We start from the raw sequence: 18,335 nt of genomic DNA on the forward strand, positions 1-18,335 counted from the left end.
GAAACAGGTTCCCATTTTAGGGATGATTCTCTTTGCAGAAGTGTTCTTCCTTTAAATAATCATACTTGATTCATTTCTTTCTTTATTCAGATCTCTGCTCATATGTCAGTTTCTCAGAGGGGTCTTCTTAAACCAGCATATTTAAAATAGTCCCTCTATTTCATCATTCTGCTTTATTTTTATTTCTAGCATGTAACATCCCTTGACATATTTCCCATATATTATTTTTCTGTTTGTTATCCATGTCTCCACAAGGCTGTGAACTCTATAAGGTCAGGGACCTTGTCTTATTCACTGCTGTATCCCAGAGACTAGAGCACTGACTAAAAACATAGTATACTGTCAATAAATACCAATGGAATTAATGAGAAAGGCCAAGATACTAGGAAACCTCAGCATTTAGAAAAGATGAAGTGAGAGATGCCTACAAAGGAAGCAAAGGAGGAATGGCTCGAGAGGGGAGTATAGGAAGACGGGAAACAGTTCTGCCTGCTGAGTCAGGTCACCTATATTTCAGCTTCGAACAAATATTTATCTGATTGCTATATGTTGAAGTTGCTATGCATCCTTCTTATGAATTTTTGAATAACAAATTTATTTAACTTTATACTTCGAAATACTTATAGATTTACAGGTAGTTGTTAATAAATGTTCACCCTGTCTTCACCAATGTCACCATCTTGCATAAATGTGTATAATATCAACCCAAGAAACTGACATTGATACAATTCACAGAACCTGCTCCGACTTCTCCAGTTACATATGCAATCGTGTGTGCGTGTGTGTGTAGTTCTATGCAATTTTATTGCGTGTGAAGCTTCTTCTAACTACCACCACGATGAAGACACAGGCCATCACCATGAGACTTACTTGTTCTATCCTTCTGTAGCCACACCCACCTCCTCACACCCATCCCTAACCCCTGGTGACCACTAAATTGTTCGCCCTCTCTATACATTTTTTAATTTTAAAAATATATAAATGGATAGACTAGATAACCAAAATGTGGTACATATACACCATGGAATACTATGAAGCCATAAAAAAGAACATTAAAAAAGCCATAAAAAAGGAGATCATGTCCTTTGCAGGGACATGGATGGAACTGGAGACCCTTATTCTTAGCAAACTAATGCAGGAACAGAAAACCAAATACTGTATATTCTCACTTATAAGTGGGAGCTAAATGATGAGAACGCAGGGGGAAACAACACGCACTGAGGCCTACTGGAGAGTGGAGGATGGGAAGAGGGAGAAGATCAGGAAAAATTACTCATGGATATTAGGCTTTATACCTGGGTGACGAAATAATGTGTACAACAAACCCCCGTCTACCTATGTAACAAACCTGCATACGTACCCCGAACTTAAAATGAAAATTTTTAAAAAGAATATTATGTAAATGGAATCACACATACATTTGTAATTGGCTTTTTTCCTTTAGCATAATTTCCTTGAGGTTCATACTAGTTGTTGTAGGTGTCAATAAGTTCATCTCTTTGTATGGCTGCGCAGTGTTTTCATGGTGTAAATGTACCACAGTTTGTGTAACTATTCACTCATTATAGGAAATTTGGATAGTTTCCAGTTTGGGGCTAGTATGAACAAAGCTGCTATAAACACTTGAGGACACAAGTTTTCACTTCCCTGGACGAACACCCAAAAGTGCAATTGCTAGGTTGCATGGTAAATCCATGTTTCTTTTTAGGAAAACTGGCCAAATGGTTTTCCATAGTGGCTGTCCCATTTTACACTCCCACTCACAATGCACAAGTGATCCATCTTCTCCTATATCTGTGCAATCATTTAGTGTTACACTATTTTTTTTTAGTCATTATCATAGGTGTGTGGTGATTTCTCATTGTGGTTTTAATTTGCATTTCCCTAATGGATGATTACGGTGGATATCTTTTTGTGTGCTTGTAATCTACATATCCTCTTCAGTGAAATGCTTACACATGTTTCTTGTTCATTTTCTAATTGAATTGGTTGCCTTTTTAATCTCGAGTTTTGAGAGTTCTTTACATTTTTGAGGTACAAATCCCTTGTTGGGCATAGGATTTTCAAACACTCTCTTCTAATCTGTAATTTGTCCCTCATCAGAGTTTCTCACAGAGCAAATATTTTTAATTTTAATCAGGTCAAATTTATCAATTTTTACTGTTATGGATTGTGTTTTCACTGGCAAGTGTAAGAACTTTTCACTTAGTCCAAGGGCCTGGTCTCTCATATTTTTTAAACTAAAGTTTCATAGTTTTACAGTTTATATTTTAGTCTGTGATTCATTTGAGTTAATTTCTGTACTAGGTGTGAAGTTTTTGGGGTGCACAATATGTGAGGTTTAACATTCTTCCTCTCCTCCTCTTCCTTCTCTTCCTCCTCTTGATTCATGGATATCCATAGACAAAATGTCTATGCTTTCCAGCACCATTTGTTGAACAGACCATCCCTCTCCTATTGAATTGCTTTTGTCTATTTTGTCAGAAATTAATTGGGCATATTTGTGTAGGTTTATATCTGGGTTTTCTACTCTGTTTCATTGATCTGTAGGTTTTCATAGTTTTTTAGTGAGAATCCTATTCTCATAGAATTCCTAGTTCTATTTCTAGTTTGCTGAGAGTTTTTTTTTTTAATCATTAATAGGTTTTGGATTTTGTTAATCATATTTTCATCAATTGATATGATCATATGATTTTCTTCTTTAGCTTAATATAATGGATTATGTTGATTAATTTTTGAATATTTAATAAGCCTTGCAAGCTGGAAAAAATCCCACTTGACCCTAGTGTATTATTCTTTTTATACATTGCTGTATTTAATTTGATAATATTTTGTTAAGAATTTTTGCATCTCAATTGATGAGACATACTGGTCTGTAATTTCCTTTTTAATTGTCTTTGTCTGGTTTTGGTGTCAGGGTGAAATAGGTCTCATGAAATGAGTTGGGAAGTGTTTCCTCTTATCTGTTTTCTGGAAAAGAATATTGTGTTTTTAATTCGTAAGTCTTTTCCAAGATTAATGTTTTTCTGGAGAATCAAACCTAGGGTATTTAGGGAAAGAGGGGCCAAGCTTGTACATTCCTTTTTCATGTCCAGTGTGTTCCCCTCTGGAGTCCGCTATGCATTAGTCAAAGTAGAAAGTTCAGTCTAGGAGATTCCAAACGTGGAGGAAATGTGACTTTAATGTGTCTTCCCACTCACTGGTATTTTAAGAAGCACTAAAGAAAGATTAGAGATTAGCACTTGCATAAGTAGCTAAAGGACAGCTAAATTTTTAATTACTTTCTAATTACTTAGCACCTGCACTCTACTTTCCAATATATAATTAATAATACTTTTCCATCTGTCAGAAGGGATCAAGAACCAAAAGTTATAGAGCTATGGAATACAGATTTTTAAAAATCATTTTATTATATTTAGTTGTAAAATTTGCATACAGTAGAGCTTACTCCTTGTGATGGACATAGGGGTTTTGACAAATGCATCAAGTTGTGTATCTGCCACTATGATGAGGATTCCAAATAATTCCATCACTGCTCATAAAATTTCTCGAATTTTCTCTTTGGAGTCAACTTCTCCACTCAATCACAGTCCCTAGCAACCAGTGATCTATTCTCCAACCCTATAGTTTAGGCTTGCTAGAATGTAACAAATGAAGTCAAACAGTATACTGCCTTTTGCCTGTGGAGTTTTTCATTTAGCAAAATGTTTCTGTGATTTATTTATGTTATTGAATGTATCAATATTGAGGTTCCCATTAGCTTTTTTCTTGCTTCTGTGAAAGCTTAGAGCGTTCAACACACCAAAGTTCTTTTGGAGGAATTCCTTTGAGATTGGTCATTTTGCTTATAGTCATATAGCCTGATTACCTGGTTGATAAGATGAGAGATAAACTGACCAGAAATCAGCCCTCACTAGACTAACCAATGAGCTATGAAGGTATCTGGTAAAACTGCTCTGTCCAACAGAGGCAGTGTGTATTGGTTGTTGCTTGCCCAGCCTACACCAATCCCCTGGGAGTCAGTAGGAGTCAGAGTAGTTAGATACAGGAAGATCAGCCACGTCAAACAGGGAATAGTGGATGAATCCCTGATCCAAGATGATGACCAGACCCTTAGAACCTCATAGTACCTTGAACAATGTTTCATTCTCCACCAAGCCTTGCTGAAGGTGGTTGAGTTTATCTTCCATTTTTCTTTTCAGATAGTCTAAAATTCTTTCTTTTATCATTTATTTTTTGTTTCAAGAATTTTCCTTAGTCATCCTTTTAGAGTAGGTCTTCTGATTATAGATTCTGTTAGTCTTCCTTTGTCTGAAGACGTCATTAATTTCCCCTTATTCCGAATGATAAATTCACATGACATAGAAGTCAGGGTTGACAGTTCTTTTTCTCAGGACACGAAAAATATACCATATCCTTCTAGTCCCCCTGGTTTCTAATGGGAAATCTGCTGTCAGTTGAGTTATTTTTCTTACAGATAAGGTGTTGTTTCTCTTTCACTGCTTTCTAATTTTTTTCTTTGTCTTTAGTTTTCTGAAGTTTAGCCGTGGTGTATTTTGGTGTAGACTTCTTTGAGTTTTTCCCATTGGGGTTTTCCACCTTCTTGATGTTACACAATTATGTCCTGCACTACATTTGGAAAATTTTTAGCCATTATTTCTTCAAGTACTTTTTAAGCTTCACGTCTTTTCTCCTTTCCTTCTGAGATGCTGATGACATAAATATTAGGTCCTTTAGTCTCTCAGATCTGTGAGATTCTATTCATTTTTTTTTTTTTTTTTGTGGTGGGTGGGTTTATTTTCTGTCTTTTGTTCAGATTGGGTAATTTCTATTGTTCTATCTTCAAGTTCACTGATTCTTTCCTCTTTATTCTCCATTCTGTTTTTGAACCCATCCATTGAGTTCTTTATGTTGGTTATTCTATTTTTCAGCTCTAAGATCTTTATTTCATGCTTTTTTACATGCTGTGTTATGTCTGAATGGAGGTGAAATTTCCCACTCGGGCTTCTTTGGTACCAGTCTGGTAGGGAGAAGAAGGTGGCCTTGTTATGACTGGTTGGAGGTGAAAGCCCAAGATCCCAATGTGGCTTTCTCTGATGCTACTCAGCTAGGGTGGGAGAAAGTCACCCCGCGGTAGCTGAATCAAGATGAAAGTCTTGGCTCTCCACTCAGCTTTTGCTGAGTCATGTCGTGTTTTTTTCCATGGTATTTGACTGGAGTAGGGTGGTTTTTGTTTAAATGTGTTCTGTCTTGCTAGTTTGCTACTCTCCTGGTCACTTGTCTAGAGAAAACAGGCTTTTGGGGAGGTTTTTTGTTTTTTCACTCCTCTTGGTGCTTTTGGGTTACTGTCTTTTCCTGCATCTACATCAGGATATACAAAACAAAAAGAAAATTCAGGAAACTTACTGCCATATTGTTCCTTGCATCTAAAGCCTCTATTTGTTTTTTCTTCTCTCAAATATTTTGAAATATTCCATGTTTTTTTCATATATTATATCCAGGATTTTTAGTTGTACTTAGCAAGAGGCATGAGAGGATATGTGTCTACTTTACTTGGTCCAAAACAAGAAGGAACATAGATTTTTAAGACTGTAGAGTAATTTAAGAATTTTCTAATTCTAAACCCCTGAGAACCATATTAGAGTGGCTTTAGGAGAATTTTTCAAACTATACACCTAGACTTTCTCCCTACCCCTAACCTCTCACTCTTCTCTCTCCTGGATTTCCTTTGGAGGAAGACGACTTATGGCACAACCACCCCCATATTCAACATTGAGAATCGCAAGATTATCTTTCTCAAGTGTAGTGGGATAGAAAAAATTGAGGACCCTGACACTCTAAATCATTCATTTTACATATGAGGAAACTGAAACTCAGAGAGGTGACAGTTTTTCCATATAGCAGATAAATGGTAAACCCAAGCCCGCATATGGGTCTAGTACAGTACTTTTCAAACATTAATATGCAAACACATCACCTTGGACCTTGTTAAAATGCGGATTCTGATTCAGTAAGTATGGAGCAGGGCTGAGATCCTGCATTTTTAACAAGTGCACAGATGGTGTTGCTGCTGCTGCACTTTGAGTAACAACATTCTTGAACATTCACTCAGCTTATGGCACTTTCCACTGTCCTTAAAATTTGTATTCTTTCATCAAGAAAATTGAGAATACAAAAAGTTTGACAGATAAGCATCTAAACATTCACGTGCCTGGTATGTAACAGTAAAGGAAGGTGTGAATGATCATGGAGATACAGAGGAGGGAGTAGAGGTACCCATCCAGAGACCAAACACTTTCCTGGCTTTGCAAGGTATTCGTTGCCTTCAAAACTCAGAGAAATCTTGGTAAAGACCATGGGAGAGCACATGAATGACTCTTGAGCTGTTTAGTTGCTCATGTAATTTGCTTAGGGCTGCAAGTTAAGAATCTCTCCCTGTCTAGAAAGGATAAATTGACCTTCTTTCTCTATAACGTTATGGAGTGTAATTCTCTAATAGGTAACAACTGGGGAAAGAACACTGAAATTCACTGGTAAGGCATGGAAGTGATGGAAGTGACCAGCAAACAGACATCTTGGTCCATGTCTGCTTTGATATAGTATAGTACAAAGACAAAGGAATATACAAGGTGTTTCCAGACTTGGGCCCTGTTCCTGGCTCCACTATTAATTTTATTTGCAGCCTTGAATACATCACTTAATCTTTCTATGATAAATTTATCAAAATAACTTACTGATAACTAGCATATCTGTTGAGAGCTATTTAGTATTAATTAATTATCAATTAGGTAATACTAATTAAGTATTAATTAATACTTAATTATTAATCTATTAATAATTAATACTAGTGGCTCAATATAATAGGAAGACCGAGTCAAGGAGTCTCAGTAAATTGGATTGTTCCCCAGACCCTACACCCTGAAACATTTAGGTACGAAAGATCTGGCAATCGATTCTCAAATGAGTGTCCTCAGTTAACAATTCCTAGCTGTCATATGGGCCCTTTCTCTGTCAGATATCACCGAATTTGATATCAGTTTTGACTCTGAGATTCCATCTCTCTGAGGAAATACACACAATACCAGTTAGGGGGAGATACTGTGTGTTTCCCAATGTCACTGCCCGCATGTTCAATGTCCCCACTATAGCAGGGGGCACTGTGGCTCCCTCTGTTCTCTCCAGTTACCTAGAGCCCCATAAGAATTATGTCCCTGTGTATGTGTGTGGGTGTGATTGTGCACATCGGTATGTGTCAGGGAAAGGGAAGAAATGGGAGTAGCAAAAACTAAAGGTGAGAATTAAAAGAAGATATTGAATCACAAACTGAAATTGACCCTTGGATATCAACACTTTCTGTGTTTTTGTGAATACAATACCTGTTTATTGACTAGAGTGAACCTAAGTCAGTTTTGAAAGGGCCTCTAATTATCAGAAACCTCCTAAGCCTGTCCCAGCCTCACCCCGTGTTCTTCTAACTTCTTTGCACCTGGGTTGCTGTTCTGAGCTTATGACGGTGAGATTAGGCAGCATGAGGGTATTACAGAGAGATAAGTCAGGATGCAAAGATCCTTTTGTCTTTTGCAAAGAAGGCAGCGGGGCAGCTGATAGGAACAGCATTCAGCTCCGTGAGTATTTCTGAACTTCTGGTGAATTTGAGCAGAGTAATTGAAGGGCTTTGGGGGGTTGATCAGGCTCCAAAAGAAAAATTGGAGAAGAAAACATGTTGGACCTGTGGGCCTGGGCTGTGGCTGGGGATGAAAATGGGAAAGAACATGAAGGAGATACACTCAGACCTTCTTGTTATGCCATGGGACGAGCAAATAAGTGAAAGTTGACTATTACAAGGTCACTGCAAAACTTGATTACTGAATTCATTTAGAAGGAGCCCAATAGTGACCTCCCTGTTTGCAGCTTCATAGCAAACAGTATTGTGAAGACGGAGGGATCTGTGGCACTAAATAACCACAGAGAAAACAGTTCTTTACTCCAAGGATGTGCTTGCAAACTTGGCCCAGGCACTGGTAGGCTGGTGTGAGTGTGAGGAAAAGGAGATGGGGAGCGGAGAGCGAGCGTGAGAATGACCGCAGGGCAGTGCAGGTGGCTGAGCCTTCTCCCTTTGAGGTCAAAGTGTTTGTTTGTTCCATTCTGAAGCAGGGTGTGGGCTGGATTTTTGGTAATTTTTTTTTATGGCTTTGGTTTGGGTCTTGCTTTGCTTTTCAAATTATTGATTTTCTCTGCCTCAGCAGGACCCTGGGTGATATTTATTGGCTCAACCCCAACAGTACTTCCCTCCCTAGCTCCTTCCAGCCTGTTCCTTAGTCCACTGACAATGGCCTTGTCTATATCTTTGCTGAGAAACAGAGAGTTGGAAGGGTAAGGTGGTAACAGCAGCATCAGAGAGACTGTCTCAGGAACCTTCTAAAACTGCTTTTCAGAGGATCATCCCCTGTCACTATATACGGCTGGGCTTTGCTGTATAAAGCAACACAAGATGATTTTTTGCTTTATACAAATCTTTAATTTTTGTTAAGGTGACCCTAACCCCAGTCCCCTACAAAAGTATGCCTTGAAATATTACTTTGCCGCATCCACTTATTTCTGCAGAGAAACAGTTTGTAATCTTCAAAAGGGGAAGGGCTAACATTGCTTTAAAAACAGGAAAATGTTCTGCCTCACAAAAGAATAAATTGCTTGATGCTTTTGGAGGAAAAAAATGTGAAACTTCTTTCAGCTAAAATCAAGTCTGATAATACATTTAGGGTTACTCAGCTCCAGATGCCCTTGGAATTTCTAGAAAAGTGTGGTCAGGATGAGGTTAGCCTTTGGTGATGTTTATGGGCAAACAGGACTGGCTTCCAATGCAGGGAAAGGTCAGAAGTGTTCTACCCTTCCTAAAGGTTTTGCAGAGAGAATTGGAGGGTAAATCTATGACAGAAACTGCAGAGGGATTAGTCGACTGTTCTGGTTACCTAGTGCAAATCCTGAGCACCATTAGGATCAAGGGATTAACCTGGCAACTGTTATGTAACTCTTTCTGAGAAGGCTTCTTTCATATAATGCATCAAACTCAGACATGAACATTGTCTAAGCCTAGAGGTGTAACTTCAAAATTCTGTAATCATGTAGAAGAAACCTGCAAGAAAAAAGGGGATGTATCATCAGGGGAATATGGATGTCACATGTGATTTTTAAAGTCTTTGGGGTTGCTGTTAGGGGTGTCAAAGGAATTCAAGGAAAGCTTCTTAAGACAGAATTTTAAGACCAGAAGTAAGTTAACAGTTGGGGTGTTGGAAGGAAGAAGAGGATTACCCAGCAAGGGCGGAAGACAATTGCCCCTCTGGTGTATGGCAAGGGCTCTTCAGTGGTTGGCCCAGAGGAAGGAGGTGCAGAGTCCGGGTGAGCAAGTGTCATAACCACAGATTTGTTTGCATGGCTTTCTTTTCTCTCACAAGGTCTAGCATATGTTTGCTCTTTTTTAACACTTTGTACCACTCTACTCATATCGTCTTCCTAAAATTTCCCCATAACCCTAAAAGGAAGGTATGATTTGATTCATTTTATAGATGGAATAAGACCCCCAGAGGATTATGAAATTTCCCCTAAGTCACATAGCCAGTTCTGTGGAGTAGGAACTTAAAACTATATCAATTTGATTCTAAAGAGTGTACTCTCTACCATGTTACCATCAAAGGGCAATTTGACCAATGAGGGTCACTTTAGGCCCTTACATTATAGAATTCTGGATCCTAAATAATTGAATCTTATTAGGGCTGCCAGATAAAATGGAGGATGCCAGTTAAATTTGAGTTCCAGAGGAAAATGACTTTCTAAAGTATAAATATGTACCATGAAACAGCTGAGATATACTTTACTAAAAAATATCACTTCTTTGAAATTCAAATTGAGCGGGGTGCCTTGTATTTTTTTATTTTTTATTTTTTTGCTGGATCTGGCAATTCTGACCCTAATAGGTTCTTCAGATGAGAGAAAAGAAACTTTTGATTTCTTCTACCTTGAAAATCCTGGGCAGTTCAAAAACCTTGATCTGAGAGCTGCCCTCTGTGACTGGCAGAGCTGGGATGTGTCAGTTACTGGTGGTCCACTCTGAGCACAGCGCTGATCTTGGCTGCTCACCAGCGATTCCCAGGGTCCCAACCACACTTGGGACAAGCACAAAGTTTGCCTGTCGACCAGGGGTAGAGAGGGCCCACAGAATGGGAACTGAATTTAGTGAGCAGAGGAACTGGCAGTGCATTTCCTAAAGCCTGAAAGCTAATGAGTTCTTTGTGCTCTGATGGAGAAGTCAAAGGGTCAGGACCTCATGACCTAAGGTTTACGGTATTTGTTCAGTTTCTTTCTTTTTCATTTTTTTTCCTTTTTTTTCTTTTCTTGAGACGGAGTCTCGCCCCGTCGCCCAGGCTGGAGTGCAGTGGTGCGATCTCGGCTCACTGCAAGCTCTGACTCCCGGGTTCACGCCATTCTCCTGCCTCAGCCTCCCGAGTAGCTGGGACTACAGGCACCCGCCACCACGCCCAGCTAATTTTTTATATTTTTAGTAGAGACGGGTTTTCACTGTGTTAGCCAGGATGGTCTCGATCTCCTGACCTCATGATCTGCCCGTCTTGGCCTCCCAAAGTCCTGGGATTACAGGCGTGAACCACTGCACCTGGCCTGTTCAATTTCTAGATTAATTTATTAACTCATTTGACAAATATAATATATATGGCATAATTACTATCCACCATGCACTGTTGTAGGTTCTGGGACTGGAAGGGCAGCCTCATGAAGCTAGTCCAGTAGGGGACAGCAGAAGGAATCACAGCATGAGCAGGTGGTCCAGGGTCCTGGCCAATCTCACCATCCCTGCTACTGGCAAGGATAATAATTTAGTAATAATCAGAATTTAAATAAGAGGAAAATCTTGGGGGTGAGGATAATAATTGCAACCCAACTCTGAAAGAAATAAGAAAACAGTATGAACTGGAAGTTATAGAATATGAGGTTTGAGGGATATGCAGTGTGGCCAGTAAAGACAGTCACTGTTAGCATGAGCCAAAGACTGTCAGGGAGGTCTGCAGTTAACAATATTAACATAGGCTGGTGTGATGAGTCATGCCTGTAAACCTAGCACTTTGGGAGTCTGAGGCGGGAGGATCAGTTGAGCCCAGGAGTTTGAGGCTATAGTGAGCTATGATTGCAATTGCACCACTGCACTACAACCTGGCTGATGGAGCAAGAACTTGTCTCTCTTAAAAAAAAAAAAAAAAATTAGCATAAATCTGTAATGGGTGAAATAAGGAATCTTGTGGAGACAAAGCCCCCACACACCAGATTTTATGGAAGAGATGGGCTCAGGATAAGAGGTGAAAGCAATTTGGAGTTCTTTGGGGCTTTTCAGGATCTTCCTTCCAAGGGCAGTTTTGTCAACTCTTATGAAAGAAAAGAAGAAAGAAAATAATGTCATCCAAAATGACAAATTAATTGTTTCAATTTATCTTTTTCAATAATTTTCTTTGATTTGTATTTGAAGAATGGCAATGCGCATTTCTGTAGCCAAATTAAAGTCTGAGAACACCATATTGGATAGGTCCATGGTGTGGGTAGAAGAAAGCATCAAAGATTTGTGAACAATGGGGGCTGAAGAACCTTATGTCTGGACGTAGAGTTGAAGCACAAATACATTACGTAATCATCCTTCATTAACTTCTCTATGTGTGTGTGTTTTAAGGTGTGTTGAATATATTCATGAGTGTTGGTATCCCTGCTCCAGAGGTCCTCCTGTCCAGACAACTACATTGTCATCTCCCAGAACTACAGAAAAGCTTCTGGTTCATGTGAGGATTAAACAAAGTAATCTTATCTTAGACTATAAGGACTTGAAGGACTATAAAAAAACAGAGGCCATAAAAAATGCTCAATAAACATTTAGAATCAGGTTATTTTAGAGCTGGATGGAAATGTAAAGCTTAAAGAAATAGCAGGTGCTATAAAAGACTATAGATATCACTGAGTCCATTTTCCTCTCTTTATAACGGGTAGAACTGGTGGTCATAGAGAAGTACAGCATCATAATAAATTCACATAGAACACTTGTGGCGAAACTATTTTATTTATTTATTTTAATTTTTTAAATACCTAATGTGAAGCTTTAATTTAATTTAATTTAATTTATTTATCTTTAAATTTTTTTCAGTGGCAGATCTATGGGAACAGCATATCCACCTAGATTTTTGAGTTTTAAAATGTATCAATTGTCTGTTTACGCAACTGATAGATTGTGTAAGTAATATAGCAGAGTGTAAGTTTGCATTCCTTTACATTAAGTGCCTGCATTGATTTATACTCTGTTTTCTTAAAGATCCCTTTTAAAGATGATAACTTCTCCCCTTTTGTATCAACACAAAGTACTGAGCTTTCTTATTGAAGTACTTTTCTTCTCCAGGCTAAAATAAAGATCTAATAACCAATGGTCCCCATGACTTGAAAGATCTTTTTTTATCTTTCACTGTCTAAGGAGGCTGAAAGGGAAACGCTAGCTGCCTGGGGGCTGTTAAAATGAGTGACAACACTGCTCTGGCTGCTCCAGCTTCAAACCAGGGTCCCACCACCCCACGCAAAGGCCCTCCCAAGTTCAAGCAGAGGCAGACTCGCCAATTCAAGAGTAAACCTCCAAAGAAAGGTGTGAAAGGGTAAGACCTAAATGAAAAAAACTTTCTATTAGTTTCTTCTTCCCACAGGACGGCTTTTGTTTTGAGAAATTAGTGCTCATAATATTAAACAGACTTACAAAAATGTCCATCCCATCCTCTCTTTTCCTCTTTAACTCCATCTGTGTCTTTATCGCTGGAATTCTTTCCTTCGCAATTTCCAGGTCTGTGGCCGAATTTAACATGGCAAATGGAGGCTTTTTACAATAAACTTTGACTTTGCCTTCCAGGCTTTTTATGACCACTCCTCTTTACTGACATAACCTCTGCTTTAATCTGTAACACTGAACCACTGACCATTTCCAGAAAATATAGCTTATATTTATGTCTTCCAATTTTATATCCTCAGTTCTTTATTTTCTTCTTCCTCTCCTTGCCTAAATCCTATTCATTTTTCAACACACAGCTCATATGCTAATTTCTTTTTGAAGCTACCACTGATCTCTTTAACAAGCTATCATTACTTTCATGTTTGCATTTTGTACATTCAGCTGTCATAGCCTACATTATCGTATCTTATATTTATTTATTCGTGTCTATTCTCCGAGACTAAGACCACTCAGAAAATTTGCCTGTTTTTTTCTTAACTCTCTGTGCCTAACAAAATGCCTGGTATATAATGGATGCTTAGTTAATGATTTTGAATAAGTAAACAAATGGATGAATTCATCATTTTTAATGCCTCTTGTATTGCTTTCTCATTTCAATTTTTATTATAAAAAGTGAAATTTGACTTAGTTGTCCCACTGATAGTTCTTTCTGACTCTTAATTGTTTTAGCTTAAGTTCCTACAGGAGAGAAATCTCTCTCCACTAGGATATACCAAAACCTGCCTGAGTGACATTTTCTTTGCTCCAGTTCGGTGCAAACAAAAGGAGTCTCTCAAATAAAAACATTTAAACCTCTCCTTCTTCCCCTTTGAATCAAGAAACTCACCATGTGAGTGACTCCAAAATTCTTGTGCTCTAATCTCAGCTAATTTCGCCATATTCTTTTCCATAGATTTGGAGATGACATTCCAGGAATGGAGGGGCTAGGAACAGGTAAGCCATCCACTGATTTAAGTGAGAAATTTGCACTTGGAGTTCTGCCTTTTTATATGCTTCAGGCCTCAAGGGGCAGTTGAAAGTTATGAGAAATACCCAAGGCAGAAGATCTGTGAAGACATAGAAAGGTGGGGATTTAATTTCCCCTCCGAAATAAGTACATGTGTGCCCAGATACAAAAGCCCTAAAAGAAATCAGGGTAGGCCCAAAATTTCATAAACCTTCTTGTTTTGTCAAACAACCTTTGAGGGCATACAATGATAAATTACAGGCGTTTATGGTAGAAAGATTCTCATAATTCATCTAACCAAACTTCATTTTTCAGGAGAGAAATCTGAGACATAGAGGAATTGACAGTCTTTTGTCTGAGGCTACCAAGTGAACTATTGGAAATAAGGGTGAGGTCTGGAGATCTCTCCACTCTACCAGGCAAACCACTTCCTTACCAATTTCCTCTTTTTACACATCCTCTAGCACCCAGAGGAGGATCTTAAATAGTGAATGCCTGCAATATATTTTTAAAAATTGGCTACCAGATTTTTATGTATCATACGATGAATGCAATCACTGCTTTTTTATTTTTTTGAGACAGAGTCTCGCTCTGTCGCCCAGGCTGGAGTGCAGTGGCCGGATCTCGGCTCACTGCAAGCTCCGCCTCCCGGGTTTTTACGCCATTCTCCTGCCTCAGCCTCCCGAGTAGCTGGGACTACAGGCGCCCGCCACCTCGCCCGGCTAATTTTTTGATTTTTTAGTAGAGACGGGGTTTCACTGTGTTAGCCAGGATGGTCGGGATCTCCTGACCTCGTGATCCGCCCGTCTCGGCCTCCCAAAGTGCTGGGATTACAGGCTTGAGCCACCGCGCCCTGCCATATTTTTTTAAATTAATAGACTTTATTTCTTAGAGGAGTTTAAGATTTACAGAAAAATTCATCAGAAAGTACAGATCCTATATGTCCTGTCTACCACCTCTCTCCCCTTTTACAGTTTCCTTTATTATTAACATCTTGTATTAGTGTGATTATATTTGATGAGCCAATATTGATGCAGTATGTTAATTAAAATCCATAGCTTGTATTAGGGTTTTTATCCTTTGTGTTGTAAAGTTCTAAGGGTTTTGATAAATACCATGTACCCACCATTATAGTACATTCTGTAGTACATATAGTATTATACAGAATAGTTTTGCTGCCCTATGCTTCACCTGGTCACCCTTCTCTCTCTCTCTAAACCCTCGACATCCACTAATCTTCTGTCTGTATAGTTTTGCCTTTTCCAGAATGTGGTATAGTTCGAATCATACAGTATATAGCTTTTCTGGACTAGCTTCTTTCATTTAACAATATTCATTTAAGGTTTCTCCATGTTTTTATATGGCTTGATAGCTCAGTTTTTTAAATCATGGAACAATACTCCATTGTAGAGATAAACACAGTTTTTTATCCTATTGAAAGATACCTTGGTTGCTTCCAAGTTTAGCCAACAATGGATAAAATGGCCCTAAAGATTTATGTGCAGGCTTTTGTCTGGACATATTTTCAACTCATCCAACACACCTTTGATAAATGGTAGCATTTGTAGTAATCAGTGTCCTTCCCAGGCAATCCTCAGTGTATCTTTCTGCAGCCAAATACCAATCCTGGGATCTCGAATACATTTTCCAGCCACATTATAAAGCAATTTTGCTATTCTCCTAGATTAACTGCTTCTGTATTTTGGCAAGGTGCATGCAAGACCAGCAAATTTGCTTTGGGATCTGGAAGATGTGCTTGACTCTAACCGTATATTTGGAATAATGTAATGAGGCTTATACTGAGTGAAAGTCTGAGGTCTTTGACCTGGTTCTGGTCTCAGCTCTACAACTATGTGGTTTTTGCTAATTATTTCATCTCTCTGGGTGTCAGCAAGCTTCTTTGTAACTGAAGGATAATAATATCTTACTTTCTAAAACAAGAAGCTGGATTAAAAGATGCCTTGTGATCATTTTTCAATATGTGATTGGATATAGGCAATTCAAAATGTAAAGGAATAGAAGAATAATTAGAGAAGAAACTGATCTAGATTGGTAGGGAAGACTATGGATACCTAGACCATGGAGATTCAAAGTGTTCCTCTTTTTCATCTTAGCCCTTGGCCTGACTAGAATTCCACTTTTGCTTCCTCCTTAGTGGTTGTGGTTTGGGGAGACTCTGTGTGATCAGTGGGCTGTACCCCCCCAGGGAACCCCTCAGTCAAAAGCTGTGGGTCGCCACCCCCCTCAAAGAGGAAGCAGAATGAAACCAACAGAGATGCCTGGTGCAACAATTAAGCAATTGGTCTGATCCTTCCTGGGCCGCAGGACCACTCTAGGTAACTTCTCAGTCAGGGGATAATGAGCAGGAGAGAGGAGTGAAGTGTCTCTGCCTGAACGGCATCTTTCTGTGAAGAGACTTTTTTTGGGGTGAGGTTGGCTTACATACTCTTCCATCTCTTGCAGATATCACAGTGATTTGTCCGTGGGAGGCATTCAGCCACCTGGAATTGCATGAGCTCGCTCAGTTTGGGATTATTTGAGGTGCCAGAGGTTCTGCCACTCTCAACGACATCTGCTGTAATTTTGGTTACTTTTGCCCTGATGATCTGCCGGAGTCTTGAAATTCAGCTGATTGGAAGTGGTTTTGTTGACTTTCGAGGTCATTTCCTATCAGTTACTACTAAGAGTTCTCTTACTATCAGAATCTCTCTTGCAGTACAGCTCAAAATAGTGGATGCATTTCACACTTAACCACCTTTTCCTACCAGCTAGTTAGAAGTCATCAATATTTCTCTACATTTTGTTTATGTGTAAGCCCTTTAAATCTATTTTTGCTAGGCATTCACTATGATTAATAGGAGACCTTTAAGATTACATTTATGTCACTCCCCACCTCCTCTTATTTAATAAAGGAGATATTTACCTTGAATGTTGCTGAAGTTGTATTAAATGCTACATGGAAATATCTGATGCTGTGTTCTGAGAACCAATTAAACAAAGAAGGCACAGTCATACAGGAAATAAGTGCAGTGCTTACAAAACAGCATAGGATGAAGATTTGAATTCTGTAAGTTCATAAATTGTATACTTTCTGGGTCTAAATTTGATTGAACTAGGTTATTTCAGAAGTCTCATGCAGCTCTAAGTTGTACAGTTCTAAGCTGGCGAGGAACTGGGATTTAAACTCGGAATTCTGACAATGTGAGCCTTCTTTTCAGTACTCTGGTTGAGGAAGGTTTCCTTCCACAGCATTCCCTCAATGAAGTTATTTTGTCCAATGGCTTAATATGGTAGTCACGGGAGTTACATACATTGACTGCTTTGTGCACATCTGTAGTAAATCTAACCTTTAAACTGTCAACTGAAAAGATTTATATGCTATAAGGTTTAGACTCATATACAAAGGATAGGCAGTTGACCCTCTAAATAAAATGATGGTTTGCCTTACCCCTGAAGTTGTGTCAGTGTAATGTGCTCATACTTATCTTTTCCCAATACTTTCAAGGCAATTGTGCAACTCAAATGCTGCCTCTATGTGACTTGGATGCTTTGGAACTAACAGTATGAATTTCTTCATTTCAGTTTTGAAATCTGTGGTAAAAGAATGGAGTAAATTAACCGAAGAGAGAGACAGGATGATAGAGAAGCAAGAGATTCAGGTTCTAATCCTGTCTCTACCAGTAAATTACAATATGATTTTGGGCAAAGATCTCACCCTTTTTACCTTCAAGTTTTCCTGAATCAGATAATCTAAGGTTCATGGTGGTGATAAATTCTGTGACTTTGTGGTCTTAGGGGAGTGCAGCACTCAAAAACTTGTGAGTGCTACAGGGCCTGTGTTAACCATTTTGCACGAATGATCAGGTTACCTTCTGGCCAGAAAATTAGAAGTACAAGAGAAAAACTGAGGTATAGATTCAAAAGTGGAACCATGACGTGCCAAGAGGCCAGTGGAAATGTGCGCTTCCTCCTTCAGCAGGAACTCCTGCCTCCACCCAGGCACCTGTCTTCTCTCCTGCCAAAGCTAACCCTTGCCTTTCAAGTCAGCTGCTCCATTTGACGGCCAGTGCCTTCGGTTCATCCCAATTAGGGAGGACTGGCTTCTTCTCCAGCTGGGTGAGACTCTGGTTCACATTTGGCTTACTTTTCAAATATTTCTTTAAAAATGAAGCAATGACATTGACAAAACAGAATGCACTCAAAAGAATGTATCCAAAGGCTACATAAAGAAGGATCTAGAAACTACGCTACATGAAGAATTGTTGAAGGAACTGAAAACATTTAGCTGAGAGAAGAAAACGTTCATTGCCAGCAAATATTTGAGGAGTTGTAATGGTCCACAGCTGTAACAACCTGAATACACCAGATCTTTTTAAAAAGTAATGGTGAAGGCCGGGTGTGGTGGCTCACGCCTGTAATCGCAGCACTTTGGGAGGCCGAGGCGGGCAGATCACGAGGTCAGGAGATCGAGACCACCCTGGCCAACATAGTGAAAACCCGTCTCTACTAAAAATACAAAAAAAAAAAAAAAATCAGCTGGGTGTGGTGGCGTGCTCCTGTAGTCCCAGCTAC

General features: G+C 39.1%; 1 protein-coding gene across 6 annotated transcripts in view; it reads left to right on the forward strand.

The window, feature by feature from the left end:
* PDE6H (phosphodiesterase 6H) overlaps positions 1-17,218 on the forward strand; it is a 23,110-nt gene extending 5,892 nt beyond the window's left edge. For 4 of the 6 annotated variants that reach the window (XM_077953677.1, XM_077953680.1, XM_015151202.3 and 1 more), the window contains 3 exons: positions 12,515-12,689; positions 13,710-13,750; positions 16,227-17,218. In XM_077953677.1, the coding sequence (XP_077809803.1) occupies positions 12,556-12,689; positions 13,710-13,750; positions 16,227-16,303 (252 nt within the window). In that variant the 5' untranslated portion in view covers positions 12,515-12,555 and the 3' untranslated portion in view covers positions 16,304-17,218. Of the gene's footprint in view, positions 1-7,499; positions 7,626-12,193; positions 12,280-12,514; positions 12,690-13,709; positions 13,751-16,226 lie in introns of those variants that run through there. The other 2 variants (XM_077953678.1, XM_015151203.3) reach the window with 2 other exon arrangements.
* The last annotated feature ends 1,117 nt before the right edge of the window (positions 17,219-18,335 follow it).

This window comes from Macaca mulatta, chromosome 11 (genome assembly GCF_049350105.2).
Source record: "Macaca mulatta isolate MMU2019108-1 chromosome 11, T2T-MMU8v2.0, whole genome shotgun sequence".
Taxonomy (NCBI): domain Eukaryota; kingdom Metazoa; phylum Chordata; class Mammalia; order Primates; family Cercopithecidae; genus Macaca; species Macaca mulatta.